At 66.3% G+C, this 12435-nt stretch overlaps 2 protein-coding genes across 6 annotated transcripts; one reads left to right on the top strand and one right to left on the bottom strand.

Moving 5' to 3' along the window:
• Positions 1–4507, top strand: SIGIRR (single Ig and TIR domain containing). 4 transcript variants are annotated; one of them, XM_011380766.2, is made up of 10 exons: positions 1–211; positions 853–1003; positions 1566–1764; positions 2227–2360; positions 2469–2609; positions 2973–3116; positions 3199–3301; positions 3367–3517; positions 3696–3885; positions 4187–4507. In XM_011380766.2, the coding sequence occupies exons 2-10, from the start codon at positions 997–999 to the stop codon at positions 4348–4350; spliced, it is 1233 nt and encodes a 410-aa protein (XP_011379068.1). In that variant the 5' UTR covers positions 1–211; positions 853–996; the 3' UTR covers positions 4351–4507. The 4 variants fall into 4 exon arrangements, with proteins under 4 accessions (XP_011379068.1, XP_023379498.1, XP_011379070.1 ...); XM_023523730.1 differs by having other exon boundaries at positions 1499–1764; XM_011380768.2 differs by lacking the exon at positions 1–211 and adding an exon at positions 234–345.
• A 731-nt stretch (positions 4508–5238) lies between these two features.
• PKP3 (plakophilin 3) lies at positions 5239–12209 on the bottom strand. 2 transcript variants are annotated; one of them, XM_011380765.2, is made up of 13 exons: positions 11639–12209; positions 9961–10040; positions 9215–9846; positions 9001–9124; positions 8515–8719; positions 7997–8171; positions 7456–7573; positions 7215–7385; positions 6956–7141; positions 6413–6566; positions 6055–6247; positions 5822–5909; positions 5239–5616 (listed from the first exon to the last, which is right to left on the bottom strand). In XM_011380765.2, the coding sequence occupies exons 1-13, from the start codon at positions 11868–11870 to the stop codon at positions 5581–5583; spliced, it is 2394 nt and encodes a 797-aa protein (XP_011379067.1). In that variant the 5' UTR covers positions 11871–12209; the 3' UTR covers positions 5239–5580. The 2 variants fall into 2 exon arrangements, with proteins under 2 accessions (XP_011379067.1, XP_023379497.1); XM_023523729.1 differs by lacking the exon at positions 11639–12209 and adding an exon at positions 10130–11597.
• Between the last annotated feature and the right edge of the window lie 226 nt (positions 12210–12435).

The raw sequence follows: 12435 nt of genomic DNA, 5'->3' as shown, positions 1-12435 counted from the left end.
TTTAAGTTTAGGAGAGGATGTGACTGCAAGGCCAGGAAGCTACAGGAAAGTTCTGATTAAAACAAACAAAAGCCAGGTCCTCACGGTGCCTGGCAATGCATCTGAGCCGCTTCACACTGGGCCTGGGGCCCGGCTGAGCAGTTTGCTCCCAAGCACACATCAGTGACCTCAGTGACCAACATCCCCCCCAGGAGGAGAGAGCCAGAACCAGGTGACTTCGTGCCCTCCCTCTTTGGCCCCGCTGCCCTGCGTGAGCCTGTGTCCCCATCCTCTGGCCTGAGGCCTGTCCTCAGAGGCAGGCCTGGCTGAGGGGAGCCCCGCAGCTTGTTTGGAACGTCTGTGCTCGTGAGTGTGTGCTGTGTGTGCTGTGTGAGAGTGAGGGACAGTGGGAGGCCGTGTGTGCCGGCGGGGGCTGTGCAGATGCTCGTGGCTGTGTGCCCTGGGGAGCTAGCTGCTCCACATCTGTGCTGCGCATGCCCGTTGTGTGTACCGGAGTGACGGAGGTGGGAGTGTGCACATGTGCACATGGGCCACGGCGGCAGCTTCGTGCAGGTGTGTGGGGAGGGGCTGTGTATGCCACACAGACTGCAGGGGGAGAGTGCACGGGAGGCCTTCAAGCCTCATGAGGCTGTGGGGGCTGTGGGCCCACTGTTCCACCCTGGGCCGTCATGGTGGCCCTTGGCCCTGGGGCAGGTGGTCAGTTGAGGGTCCCTCCCGGCCCTCATGTAAGGCGCTTGGAGTAGAACGGTGCTGGTGTCCGTGAGGCAGCCAGTGCATGGTGCAGTCTGTGGCCGAAGTTACACGTTAACTCATCCTGTTCTTGTTTAACTTGCTCCCTGGGGATGGTGGCAGCCTCTGACCCACCCTGGCGCCCTGACTGACCCAGCACGAGAACAGAGAGCAAGTCCTGCCCAGCCGTCAGTCTCGCGGCTGAGGAGTCCGTGGAGCGTGGGGTGGCACTGCGCCCGGCCTGCCTGAGGAGGCCCTGGACAGACCATGGCAGGTAGAATGTCAGAGAGGGACAGGCACGGGCCCCCTCTTACCTCCTGCCCCTCTCTGGCTCCAGTCGGACATGTGCTTGGGCTCTGCCTGCCCCTCCCCCATGCCCACAGTCTTGACCCTGTGGTTAGGGCGAGCCGTGAGCCCTCATCCGCCCCAGGCCTCCAGACCAGGCTTGTGGGAGTGGGTGCTGCTTGGGGCCCATGGCAGGGAGGTATGGGCTGCTGGGGGACCCCACTGCCAAGATGGCCGTCTCTTCTGACTCCTGTAGCGCTCCCCTTCTCGACTATAAGAGGAGAAAGTTTGGATCTCAGGGAGGCAGGAAGGCTTGCCTGTGGCCAGCAGAGGGTCCTGGGACCGCTGGCCCCCAGCCCACAGGAAGGTGCTGGCTCATATCCTGGGTGGACGATCAGCCAGGTGCTGGGCCCTGTCCGCCATGGGACTCGTGGACAGACATGGTGTGCCCACCAAGCAACACATGTTTTTTCCTGGCCCACAGACCACCTGCAGCCAGCGGGAGCCCAGCGACCGGAGCACAGCTAACCCACTGGGTCCTTTTTCTGCAGGTGTCTGCGACAGGGCCCCCGACTTCCTCTCTCCTTCTGGGAGCCAGGTCCTGAGGCCTGCCCTGGGCAGTGTGGTCACTCTGAATTGCACAGCCCAGGTGGTCTCTGGGCCCCACTGTCCCCTGCCCTCAGTCCAGTGGCTAAAAGACGGGCTGCCCCTGGGCAATGGAAGCCATTATGTCATCCGCGAGGATACCTGGTAAGAGACTGGGGGGTCCAGGGTCAGCGACCACCCTGGATATACTGGTGGCCAAGGGCCTCTCCGACCTAGACCCTGATCTGTAACCACCTGGACATGGGCTGGGGAGTGACCTGGCCAGAGTGCCACTCTGAAAGCAGCCCGAGGGGCGGTGACCTCAGGGACAGATGGCCCCTGTAGACAATGGCTTTGCAGATCGCCCAGGGCCATGGGTGCCTTTAGAGTCATAAGGCCTGAATGAGGTACTGGCCATTGAGACCGAGATGCAGGATTGGGGTGACTGTCACTAAACAGATCCACACCCCTTCTAGGTTCTGCCACTCCTTTTAGCTTCTGGCCCAAGGGCTGTCCAGGGAGCCCAAACCTGCAGCCTCTCTGGGTGAATCCCAGACAGGTGGGGCTCTGGGGCGTCCACTGATGCTCTCGGCCCCCAGGTGAGAGGGTGGGGCCTGGTCTCCCCAGGGTCAAGGCCAACTTGTCAGAGATGCTCGTGTCCAGTGTCCTGGGAGTCAACCTGACCAGCGCTGAGAACTATGGGGCCTTCGCCTGCTCCGTCTGGAATGCCAGTTCCTCCTCCTTCACTCTTTGGATTGCTGGTGAGGGGCTTACACTGGGACAGAGGATAGTGGGGAGGCCTGGGGGGGGGCGCTGGGGAGCCTAGAGGGTGGTGGGTGCAGTGGCTCAGGCTGCAGCTCTGTCCCCAGGCCCAGCGGGCCACTTGGCAGCGGTGCTGGCCTCACTCCTGGTCCTGCTGATCTTGCTTCTGGTGGCGCTGCTCTATGTGAAGTGTCGACTCAATGTGCTGCTCTGGTACCAAGACACGCACGGGGAGGTGGAGATGAACGGTGCGTGCGCAGACGTGCGCGGATGGACGGCCGGGCCGTCAGCCATAGGGCTTCCCTACATTCAGCTCTGGGGCGGGGCGGGGATGAGAAGGCAGCAGCACCGGAGGGCTCCAGCGCGCACACATCCCAGGAGAGGGGGCTCCATGCAGCCCAGGAGGGCGTAGGGCCGGGTCGGCAGAAAGGGGGCATGGGGCCTGTATCCTGGTACAAGGGCTCCATTTGGAGTCCTGTGCTGGGGAGGGGTCTAGGTGAGGCCTGGGGGCGGTGTTCTGCGCGGGGTCTGTGTTTGGGGCCCTGTGCGCTAGTGGGGAAAAGGTTAGAGGACCCCTGGGGGTGGCCGCGCTGACCCGCCGCCGTCCGCAGACGGGAAGCTCTACGACGCCTACGTCTCCTACAGCGACAGCCCCGAAGATCGGAAGTTCGTTAACTTCATCCTGAAGCCGCAGCTGGAGCGGCGTCGGGGCTACAAGCTCTTCCTCGACGACCGCGACCTCTTGCCGCGCGCAGGTACTGTGGCGCCCCCGCCCGTGGCCCCGCCCCACCCGCCGTCGGCCCCGCCCACGCCCACGCCCACGCCCGCTTCTCGCAGAGCCCTCCGCAGACCTCCTGGTGAACTTGAGCCGCTGCCGTCGCCTCATCGTGGTGCTGTCAGAAGCCTTCTTGGGCCGGGCCTGGTGCAGCCACAGCTTTCGGTGGGTCTAGCGCGGGGTTTGGGGGGAGGGCCATCCGCACCCAGCTGACGGTCCCGCCCCCGCAGGGAGGGCCTGTGCCGGCTGCTGGAACTCACGCGGAGACCCATCTTCATCACCTTCGAGGCCCAGCGGCGCGACCCCGTGCACCCCGCGCTGCACCTGCTGCATCAGCACCGCCACCTGGTGACCCTGCTGCGCTGGAGGCCCGGCTCCGTGGTGCGGAGGGTGGTGCGGGCTCTGGGGTGGGTGGGGGTTCCGTGGCCTGGTGCCCGAAGTAGGGGCCTCCTTTGAGGTTCTGGGAGCCAGTGAACCGCGCTGCCAGGTGGCCGGGGGCTACCAGTGTTTGCGTCCCCTCCGTGTTCACACGAGCTGACTACCCCACCCTGGCCCCTAGACACCTTCGTCCAATTTTTGGAAAGAGCTGCAGCTGGCGCTGCCGCGGAAGGTGCAGTACAGAGCGATGGAGGGAGATCCTCAGACCCGGCTGCAGGATGACAAGGATCCCATGCTGATTGTACGAGGCCGCATCCCGGAAGGCGGGACCCTGGACCCGGAGCTGGACCCCGACCCCCAAGGGGACCTGGGTATGCCCGCAGGGGCCCACCGTTGACCCTGAGAAACAGCCTGGGGTGGAGGAGGGCTGCACAGGGCAGAGGAAGGCGCTCAGAAATGGGCGCAGATGGCAGGGACTCCTCCATGCTGAACGTGGGTGAGCTTGACCCCCCAGGGTCTCCTAACTGCCCCTTCCTGAGGCTCTTGGGCCTAAGGCCTCTAGACGACCTCCAGGATGTCAGGTCACCACCCAGGAGGGTGAGCAGGGAGTGAGCCCCGCAGAGGCCAGCTGTGGGCAGCCCAGCTTCAGGCCTGCTGGTACTCCCTCCCCAGGTGTCCGAGGGCCTGTCCTTGGGGAGCCATCGGCTCCAGTGCATGCAAGCGGGGTGTCGCTGGGCGAGGGCCGGGGTAGCGAGGTGGACGTCTCAGACCTCGGCTCCCGCAACTACAGTGCCCGCACGGACTTCTACTGCCTGGTGTCTGAGGATGACATGTAGCCCCCGCCTCCGCAGGAACCGCAGGGTGCCCGTGACAGCTGGGAGTGGGGCCTTGTGCCCTCCCTGCCTGCATGTGGCCCTGTGACCCTTTGGGAAGGGGAGTGGCCCTAATGCCCCTCCTTGTGCCAGAAAATAAAGTCTTTTTAGATCCCTCCTAGGCCTTGGCCTCTCTCCTGGGCAGCGTACCCCACACTTCCATCTCAGGCTCTCTGGGACCCTTGACCACGGCTACTCGGTCACCAAATCCAGCTGTCCTCTCAACCCCTCCCTTTCTCCATCCTGAGGCAGTTGGGGCACGTCTCCTGCTGTAGCCTCTTTGGGTCTCCCTGCTAGGGGACATGCCCGCCCTAGCCCCACTCTGACCCAGACAGGTCCTAGGGGGGCAGGCCCCTTAGAGGCTTCAGGTTCTGACATTGCAGAAGCCCTCTGCTGTAAAAATATCAGTGGGAATCCACAACCAGTGGCCTGGCTTGGTGAGATGGGGGAGGGGCCCCAGAACTTACTAGACACCAGGCCTCGGATGGATGGTGTGAGTTCCTGGTCAGGGCACCCCCAGGTCCACAGGGCAGGGCAAGGAGAAGTGTTGGGTGTGTTTACCATTTGAGCACAGCCTAGTAGGGCAGCACCGACATGAGGAGCAGTCACAGCTGCCCCAGGAGCGGTCATAATGCACATGAAGTCCCCAGCTCAGCTGTGTCTGTGCCTTGTGTGGCACCAAGGCCTCTGCCATGTGCCCCATCTCCTCTACTCTTGGCCAGTTCTCCCCTTGCTGGACACCCCTGTCCCTGACCTGGAGAGGCTTGTGCATTAGCCCAGAGGCGGGTGTGGTTGGGGACATCCTGGCGTCCCTGAGGTCTGACCAATCAAGGAAGCATGCGCAGTTGTGGCTGCTGTGTTCACAACCACCTTTATTGCCAGTGCTGGCTCTCCTGAGGCACTGGGCCCCGGCCACCCCCACCTCTGCCAGTGTGACCTGGTCACCACCCCATGCACCAGAGCAGCTTCAAGCCCTGCCCCACTCCCTGCCCTGCAGAAGCCTAGTCCCCAGCTGTACCCCGTCCCCTGTCCTCTCCCTGGTGCCCAGGCCCTTCGAAGTGCAGCTGGGGCTCCAGTGAGCAGCCGCTGGGCCATCAGCCTTCTCCTCCAGGCTGGCCGGCAAGCAGCATGGAGCCGAGCCTGTCCCTCAGAGGCCGGGCCGAGCAGCAGTCCCCTCCTCCAGGAGGGCCTTGCCTACAGGCCCAGGAAGTCCTCCTTTCGATAGCCCTTCTGCAGTGGAAGGGGGCCGAGTGAGGTGGCACGCAGGCCACTGGCTTGCCCTGCTTCCTGCCCCGCCTCCCCGGGGATGCTGGTTTGGATCCCTGACTCTGGGTCCCTGGTCCCTTTCTGCGAGTTCCTCCCCGAGTGTCTTTCCCCACATCCTCCTCCCAGGTCCACGCCCACCGCCCTGCCCACCCTGGATGCTAGAACATACCGCCCGGAAGTCCCGGTGCAGCTTGCTGTACTGCCACAGGTTGGCCAGGAGGCTGGAGGCTGCCCGGGAGGACTTCTCACTGTCAGGACTGTGGGGTGGGGGCAGGGGTCAGCAGGGGAAAGGTACAGCCAGAAGGTGAGGTGTGGGGGGGGCGCCAGGCTGGGATCAGAGTCAGGGGTCAAGGCGGGAGTGGGGCCGGGGCCAGGCATGCAGGCGGCAGTCGGGGTCCCCACCTGTCCCGCCTCTTCTTGATGAAGACCAGCTTGCGCAGCCCGTCGAAGTACAGCAGGTCACGGGCGGCGATGGGGCTGGCCACCACCAGGTTGTTAAGCACGGCTATGATGTTCACCAGCACGTCGGCCGGCGGGGCCTTCTCGCCCACGCTACCCGGCAGCTTCTCAATCAGGTGACTCACCACCTTGGTGGCTGCGGGAGGCCGGGAGGTCAGTGTCAGCCCCACTCCCAGCCCCCAGGGAGTCGGTGTGCCTGTCTGTCTGCCCGGCTGCAGCCGGCCAGAATAAAGACCAAGTCCAGGGCCGAGCCCGCTGGGTGGCGTGCGGGCGAGCCCGGGCTGCGGGATGCCTGACTCACACATCTCGTCCTTGTTCCTGGCGTTGCGGGACAGGTTTCGGATGAGGCCGGTCAGCGAGCGCAGCTGGTGGTGGTCGGCCGTCCGCACGCGGTCCAGCAGCGGGTTCAGGATGCGCTCCTGCTCCAGGGCCAGGCGGCTCAGCACGCCCGCCCACTGGGGAGGTGGGGTGGGGTGAGAGCAGGCCCCTCTCCCTGCACCCTCAGGGCCCCTGGCGGGCGAGCTGAGGCGGGACTGGCTGCTCTCTGCCTCTGCGCACCAGCCGGCGGACTCTGCGCATGCGCCTCGGCTCACACCGCCGCCCCTCCTCTCGCCGGCGCGGAGCTGGAATCCCACAGCCTCGAGGCCTGTCCTGCCTGGGACTCTGACCTCCGCTCTTCGCTGCCCCTCAGGTGTCCCCTGCTTTCTCGGCCTGCCTTCTGTCCTCTCACTCTGACGTTCTGGCTCATTCACGAGGTGGCATTTGTCCCTCCATCCCGTCCCCGACAGACCGTACACTCCTGGAGTGCGCGCTCCCGTCTGTGTTCTTCCCGTGTCCCCCTCACCCTGCGGTCGCCGGCGGTGATGTTCTGCAGCGCGCCGGCGGCCGCCTCCGTCGTGTGCCGGTTGAGCTCACAGCGCTGGAGCAGGCGGTTGTACAGGCCCACGATCTGGGGGCTCCACAGCCACTCCAGGCCCTTGGGGTCCTTAGAGACCTCGGCGAAGGTGAGCGCGTCGGCCGTGAGGGGCAGCTGAGCGGGAGGGTGCAGAGGGTCAGCCGGGCCAGGCTGGCCCCTGCACCCGCGCGCCCAGGCCTGCGCCCACCTCTCGAAGCCGCCGACTCTGCGGCGTGAAGCAGCCCACCACCTCGCCGGGTGGTGCCCCAGCCACGTCCCTGCGGCCCCGGCCCTCCAGCCGCTGCAGGGCCGACGGCGGCATCTCGTCGTACAGGCGGTAGGATAGGTTCCTCAGCACGCACACGGCGTTCTCCACGCTCTGCGGAGGGCGGGCTCTGGTCAGAACGGGCGCAGCCCCCGGCCCCCCCGTGGCGCGGGCCACCCCTCACCTTGTCCTCGCACTTGCCCACATCCAGGGCGTGGTTGATGTAGGCGACCAGGGCATCCACCAGCCCGTGGCACTCGCGCATCTTTTGGCGAGTGGCCTGGGAGGCCGAGCTGAGGTTCCTGTGGATAGAGGCAGGTCAGAGACCCGCACAGCGACTCGGGGAAGAGCCCCCCCGCCCCCCCCCGCCCGTGGGGCCTGGAACGCAAGGGCTGAGGTCCTTAGCGCCCATCCCCTCCCCCAGCTGGGCCCCGCCTCTAGACACCTCCCACTCCTGGTTCCTACTGGACGCTGCTGGCCCTGGTCCCGCTGCACTCCAAGTGCCCAGAGGAGGTTACGAATGTCCGATCGAGTCTCTGATTTTATGAACCCTGACCCTGCAGCCCCCAGAGTTACTGAATCAAACTGGGTGGCCACATCTGGCGGGCCTGCACCTGTGCCTCGCTTAGTCTGCACATTTCCCCCAGGCCCTGGCCTTATCAGCCAGGCTCCCCAGGCACCCGCTCTTTGCCTGGGGCCGTCATCCCTGCCTCTCTCCGGTGCACCTGAGAAAGCCCGTGGCATTGTAGAAGATCTCGGCCTCGGAGGCATTCTGCTGGATGAGGGGTGGCCCCCCGGCGCCCGAGAGGGGGCTCAGCACCAGGTCCGTGAGCTGCTCCAGTGTGTCTCGGGCCAGGCGGTCCTTCAGGTGGTCACTGGAGGACAGGTTCCACAGGATCCCTGGGGCAGGTGGGGCCGAGGCCAGGGTCAGGGACTGCCTGCCGACCCCCTCTGTCTCCTCTGGGGATGGTGGGAAAAGGCTGCGACCTCTCCCAGGGCCCTGCCCGGCACTTTGAGCCTCACCCAGGAGCCCCGCTGGGGACAGTGGGAGTGAGACCCCCTGGGTCACGGGGCTGCCGTCGAGCCTGGGGACACGGGCCCCAGGCCCTGGAGGCTGGCCACAAAGTCATCGTGGGGACCAAGGAGAGAGATGGGCAGGAGGAGCCAGCACAGAGACAGAAGAGAGAAAGGAGCAGAAGGGCAGAGCGGGCGACACAGGCAGGGGACGGCGGGGACCGGGCACCCGTGACATTCTTGCGCAGCTCGCTGTCCTGCTCACGCAGGGTCCGCATCAGCTCGAAGATGCCGTTCTCCTCCACCAGGGCCAGCTTGTTGTCCGCGCTGTCGTAGATGAGGTTGCGCATGGCGCCCGTGGCGTGGCGCTGCACCTCCTGGTTGGCGTGGTTGAAGAGCTTCACCAGCCGGGGCACGGCCTGGAGGCTGCGGGCCTGCGGGCATGGGCGCGCCGTGTCAGTGCGCGGGGCACACGCCATGGCGTGCGCAGGGTGCACAGGCGCGCGGGCATGGGTGCAGATGTATGCGGGCGTGCGCGGGTGTGTGCAGAGGCGTGCAGACGTATGCAAACCGCTCCCTGCTGCCTCGCCCCTGCAAAGGAGGCTCTGGGTGGGACGGGGTCTGTCCGGGCAGCTAGGGGATCAGGCAGCTGGGGCCCAGAGGTCGGTGAGAGGTGGGGGCCGGTGCGGCAGTCAGCGGACGTCGTGGGCAGCACCTGTTTCTTGGCTGCAGCGTCACTGTAGCACTTGTGCTGGATGTAGGCGGCACCGAGCACCTGCAGGTTGGGGTCTGAGGCCATGAGGTACTTAACTGCCGAGGGCAGGTCAATGTCATCGAAGCTGCAGAGACAGGAGTCAAGGGTCAGGCTGACCCTGGGAACAGGCCAGGGCCATGGCGGAAGCCCCCTCCCTGGGCCAGGTCCAGCTCACCCGCTGCTGAGTCTCTGCAGAGTCCGGTGACCACTGTAGCTGTCCAGCCCACGCACATCCGGCAGGTGGCCAGAGTCACCCAGGCTGAGGCTGAGGCTGCGCACGGATGGCGCCCGGGCCACTGGCTCCAGGACACCCCCAGGCAGCGCCCCCGCCCCCCCACGGCTGCGGTGGCTGCTCTGGAATCGCTGCAGTGTCCGCATGGCGGGGGCGCGGATGGTCCGGCTGGGCGGCCCCTCGGCAGCGTCCGGCCAGTCCAGGCCCCCCTGCCGGCCAGAGCTGGAGCTGGCCTGGCGCTCGTAGGCAAAGGCCCTGTAGGCGGAGGTGGCCGTGGGCTCCAGCTGCTCTGACACCACGCTGCAGTGGTCATCCAGGCCCCCGGGCCCCAGCCTCAGTGAGTGCAGGGACAAGGTGTCGTAGTCCATCCGGCTCCCCACCCCGCCACGCTCATGGTAGGACACGGGCCTGGGGGCCATGGCTGTGGCGGGCTGGGCTCCCCCGTACCCCGCAGCTCCAAACACGCTGCTCCCATTATGAACAGAGCTCAGCCTCCGACTGGAGCTCAGGTCCACGGCTGAGCGGGAGGACCAGGAGGCTGGGCCATAGGCGGGCTTGGCGATGGGCCGGAAGGTCTGCGGGCAGGGCGGGAGGGCAGTGAGGGGGGTGCTGGGCCCCCGCCTTCCCCAAAGCCTCCCTGACATGACCACAGAGCTCAGACTCTCCCAGCTGGAGCGAGTGTCACTCACCGAGGTGCTGTCCCCACTGAGGCCCTGGGAGCGTGAGCTGAAACCCGTCTGCAGGGTGTGGTACTGGCCCCAGGACGTGCCTATGGGCAGGGACAGTGGTAGCTTGGCCAGGCCGGATGGCACAGCACGGGCCTCCTGTCCGACCCCCACCCCCCCGGCCTCCTCTGACCTCAGCCCTGGCGGTCCCTCTCCCATAGCCGCCTGCTCCTCTAGCTGTGCTGAGGGTCAGATGCGTCCATCCCAAAGGTCTCCCAGGCCCCTGGGGAGTGTCATCCTGCACCAGCTCTCCAATCCCCACCAGGGCACAGTGCCTGGCCCTTCCTCCAGGAAGCCACACTGACCTCCTGTGATCCTCTCCTGTGCTGCGGTCACATTGGAATGAGGCTTTGCTCCCTGAGGCCATAGTGTGCCCTGAAGGTGGTCCCCTGTCCCACCTGGCGGAGCCACACCCACCCCATCCTGCCACACACAAACCGAGGGCCATGGCACCGGCCCGACTCTGCGGAGAGTGGACAGACGGGTGGGTGGAGGACGGAGGATGGCTCTGCTTGGCTGAGGGGCGCGGGGTGAGGTGGAGGGAAGACCCCCCAGCCTCTGCCCCAGCCCCAGCCCCATTGGGTTAACGAGGCTTCTGGGCAGAGCTGTTAACCCTTTGACGCTCACCGAGGCTTAGCCTGGGAGGCACGCCCCAGCCTGGGGACCTTACCCCCACCCCAAATTATAATCCTCCTCCCCTAATTGGCAGGGTAGCCATGGTGGTAATTAGGCCCTCTCTGCTCCATCCTCCATCCTGTGACCCCTGGGCACCAACCAGGCCACCAGCAAGGCCGTGACCCAGGTGGGGGGACCCAGGAAGCCAGGCTGCCTGGCGGCCCCTATGCAGGCCAACCCTCCCGTGAACCCCTGTGGAAGGGCAGGGAGGAAACGGCGTTCACCCTCATGCACGCACACGTACACATGCTCACATTCGCATGGCCTGCACGCACGTGCATGCACACGCACGCACACCATCGTGGAGCCAGGATCCCTGCGGGGCGGTCTGCCGGGCACTGAGGGGCCCTCCTCCAACCCGTGGGCCTCACAGACACTATGTGGGCCACTCTAGCTGCCCTGTGATTCCACAGGGGACCCTGGTCAGCTGGGCAGGCGGTGGCTTGCGTCCAGGATTCCCAGACCCCGCCCTCGCGTTTCCTCTGCTCATTCCCATGGATTGTGGGGTGGGGAGGGGTGCCGGAGTCTGGGCGTCTGCGTCTCACTGGGACTGACGGGTGTGTCTGCATGTCCCCGGGACCATGTGTGAGCCCCTGTCCCGGGGGACAGTCCATGTGCATGTTCCGGTTTGCTGCCGGAGGTGGGCCTGGCTGGCCCGCCACGTGCTGACCATCCCGCCATCCTCCACGGGGGTCTCTGGGCTGAGGGCACAGGTGGGGCCCAGGCAGGCTCGGGGAAGAGGACGCGGGGTCCCTGGGGGTGGCAGGAGGCCCCACCTATGGCCTGCCCCACACCCGGCAGGGTGGGGCGGGTGACTCAGTCAGTACAGGCCTGTGAGTCAAGGCGCTGGGCCCTGGGCAGCCGCAACGCGGCCTCTGGTCTGAGCGCCATCACACCCACCGAGGCCACCTCCGCCCACCACCACCATCCCCACTGCCCGGCGCCCACCCCGCCGGCATCCGCCTACCTCTGGCCGCCCCAGTGACTGTCCCCGGCTCGGCTGTCCCATTGTGCCTCTGCTGCTGGCCCAGCTGCAGAAGGCGGGCGCGGACCTGCTCCTGGACGCGGGCAGCTCGCAGCTGCTCGGCCTCCGGCCCCTGCGTGCCCCGGCGGTCCAGCTGCAAGTCCGAGGGCAGTGCCAGGGAGCACACTCCGGCCTCCGGCTGCAGGGCCGACAGCAGGAAGTTGCCGTCCTGCATGGCGGCAGGCGCGCGGGGCTGGGGCCGCCTAGCCTGGGCCGCTGCCGCTGCCTCCGGCCTGCACTCTTCACTGTCTCTACTGCGAGGCCCCGTCCCCAAAGTCCCCTCCCCGCTGGCCTCGCCCAGCCCAGAGCCTCCAGGAGACAGCTGCCCGCCCAGCCTGAGCTCTGCGGGAGGCGGGGACACCTGGGCCAGGTAGGAGGGAGGGGCCGCGGCCTGCTTAAGGTGGAATTTGGGCAGACGAACAGGCCCTGCTTGGCCCAGGTCCTGGCCTGGCTTCCCCTCCTCCCAGGTTCCAGGACAGGGCAGCAGGGGTCCTGGGCCTGTCTTGGTTCCCAGCCTGCAGAGGCCACATCAGCTCTAGGAGATGGGGCAGCGGGGGCGGGGCAGGGGGAGTGGGCTAACCAGGCCTTACTGCCCTGCTGTCAGCCGCCTTGAGAAGTCTGAAGGGGAGGGCCTCCCCCTCTCTGGGGCCTGGGGGCTCTAGGCAGCTCCAGGGACCCAGCCAGGAAGCTGGGGTGAAGCCTCGGCAGGGGTCCGCATGAAGGGCCACTCTTGAGGGTCA

Source organism: Pteropus vampyrus, unplaced genomic scaffold (assembly GCF_000151845.1).
Source record: "Pteropus vampyrus isolate Shadow unplaced genomic scaffold, Pvam_2.0 Scaffold405, whole genome shotgun sequence".
In the NCBI taxonomy this organism is placed as follows: domain Eukaryota; kingdom Metazoa; phylum Chordata; class Mammalia; order Chiroptera; family Pteropodidae; genus Pteropus; species Pteropus vampyrus.
The sequence above is the reverse complement of the archived record's forward strand: the minus strand, read 5'-3'. Positions and strand labels throughout refer to the sequence as shown.

Excerpts from the sequence above, each read along its gene's own strand:
- PKP3 (XM_011380765.2), bottom strand. The coding sequence starts at position 11,870 with ATGCAGGACGGCAACTTCCTGCTGTCGGCCCTGCAGCCGGAGGCCGGA. Across the intron at positions 7,574-7,996 it reads AATGCCACGGGCTTTCTCAG|GAACCTCAGCTCGGCCTCCC; the intron begins GTGCACCGGAGA and ends CTCTATCCACAG. Across the intron at positions 6,567-6,955 it reads TCACCGCCGGCGACCGCAGG|TGGGCGGGCGTGCTGAGCCG; the intron begins GTGAGGGGGACA and ends CCACCTCCCCAG.
- SIGIRR (XM_011380766.2), top strand. Across the intron at positions 2,361-2,468 it reads CTTCACTCTTTGGATTGCTG|GCCCAGCGGGCCACTTGGCA; the intron begins GTGAGGGGCTTA and ends CTCTGTCCCCAG. Across the intron at positions 3,518-3,695 it reads GCTGGAGGCCCGGCTCCGTG|ACACCTTCGTCCAATTTTTG; the intron begins GTGCGGAGGGTG and ends CCTGGCCCCTAG.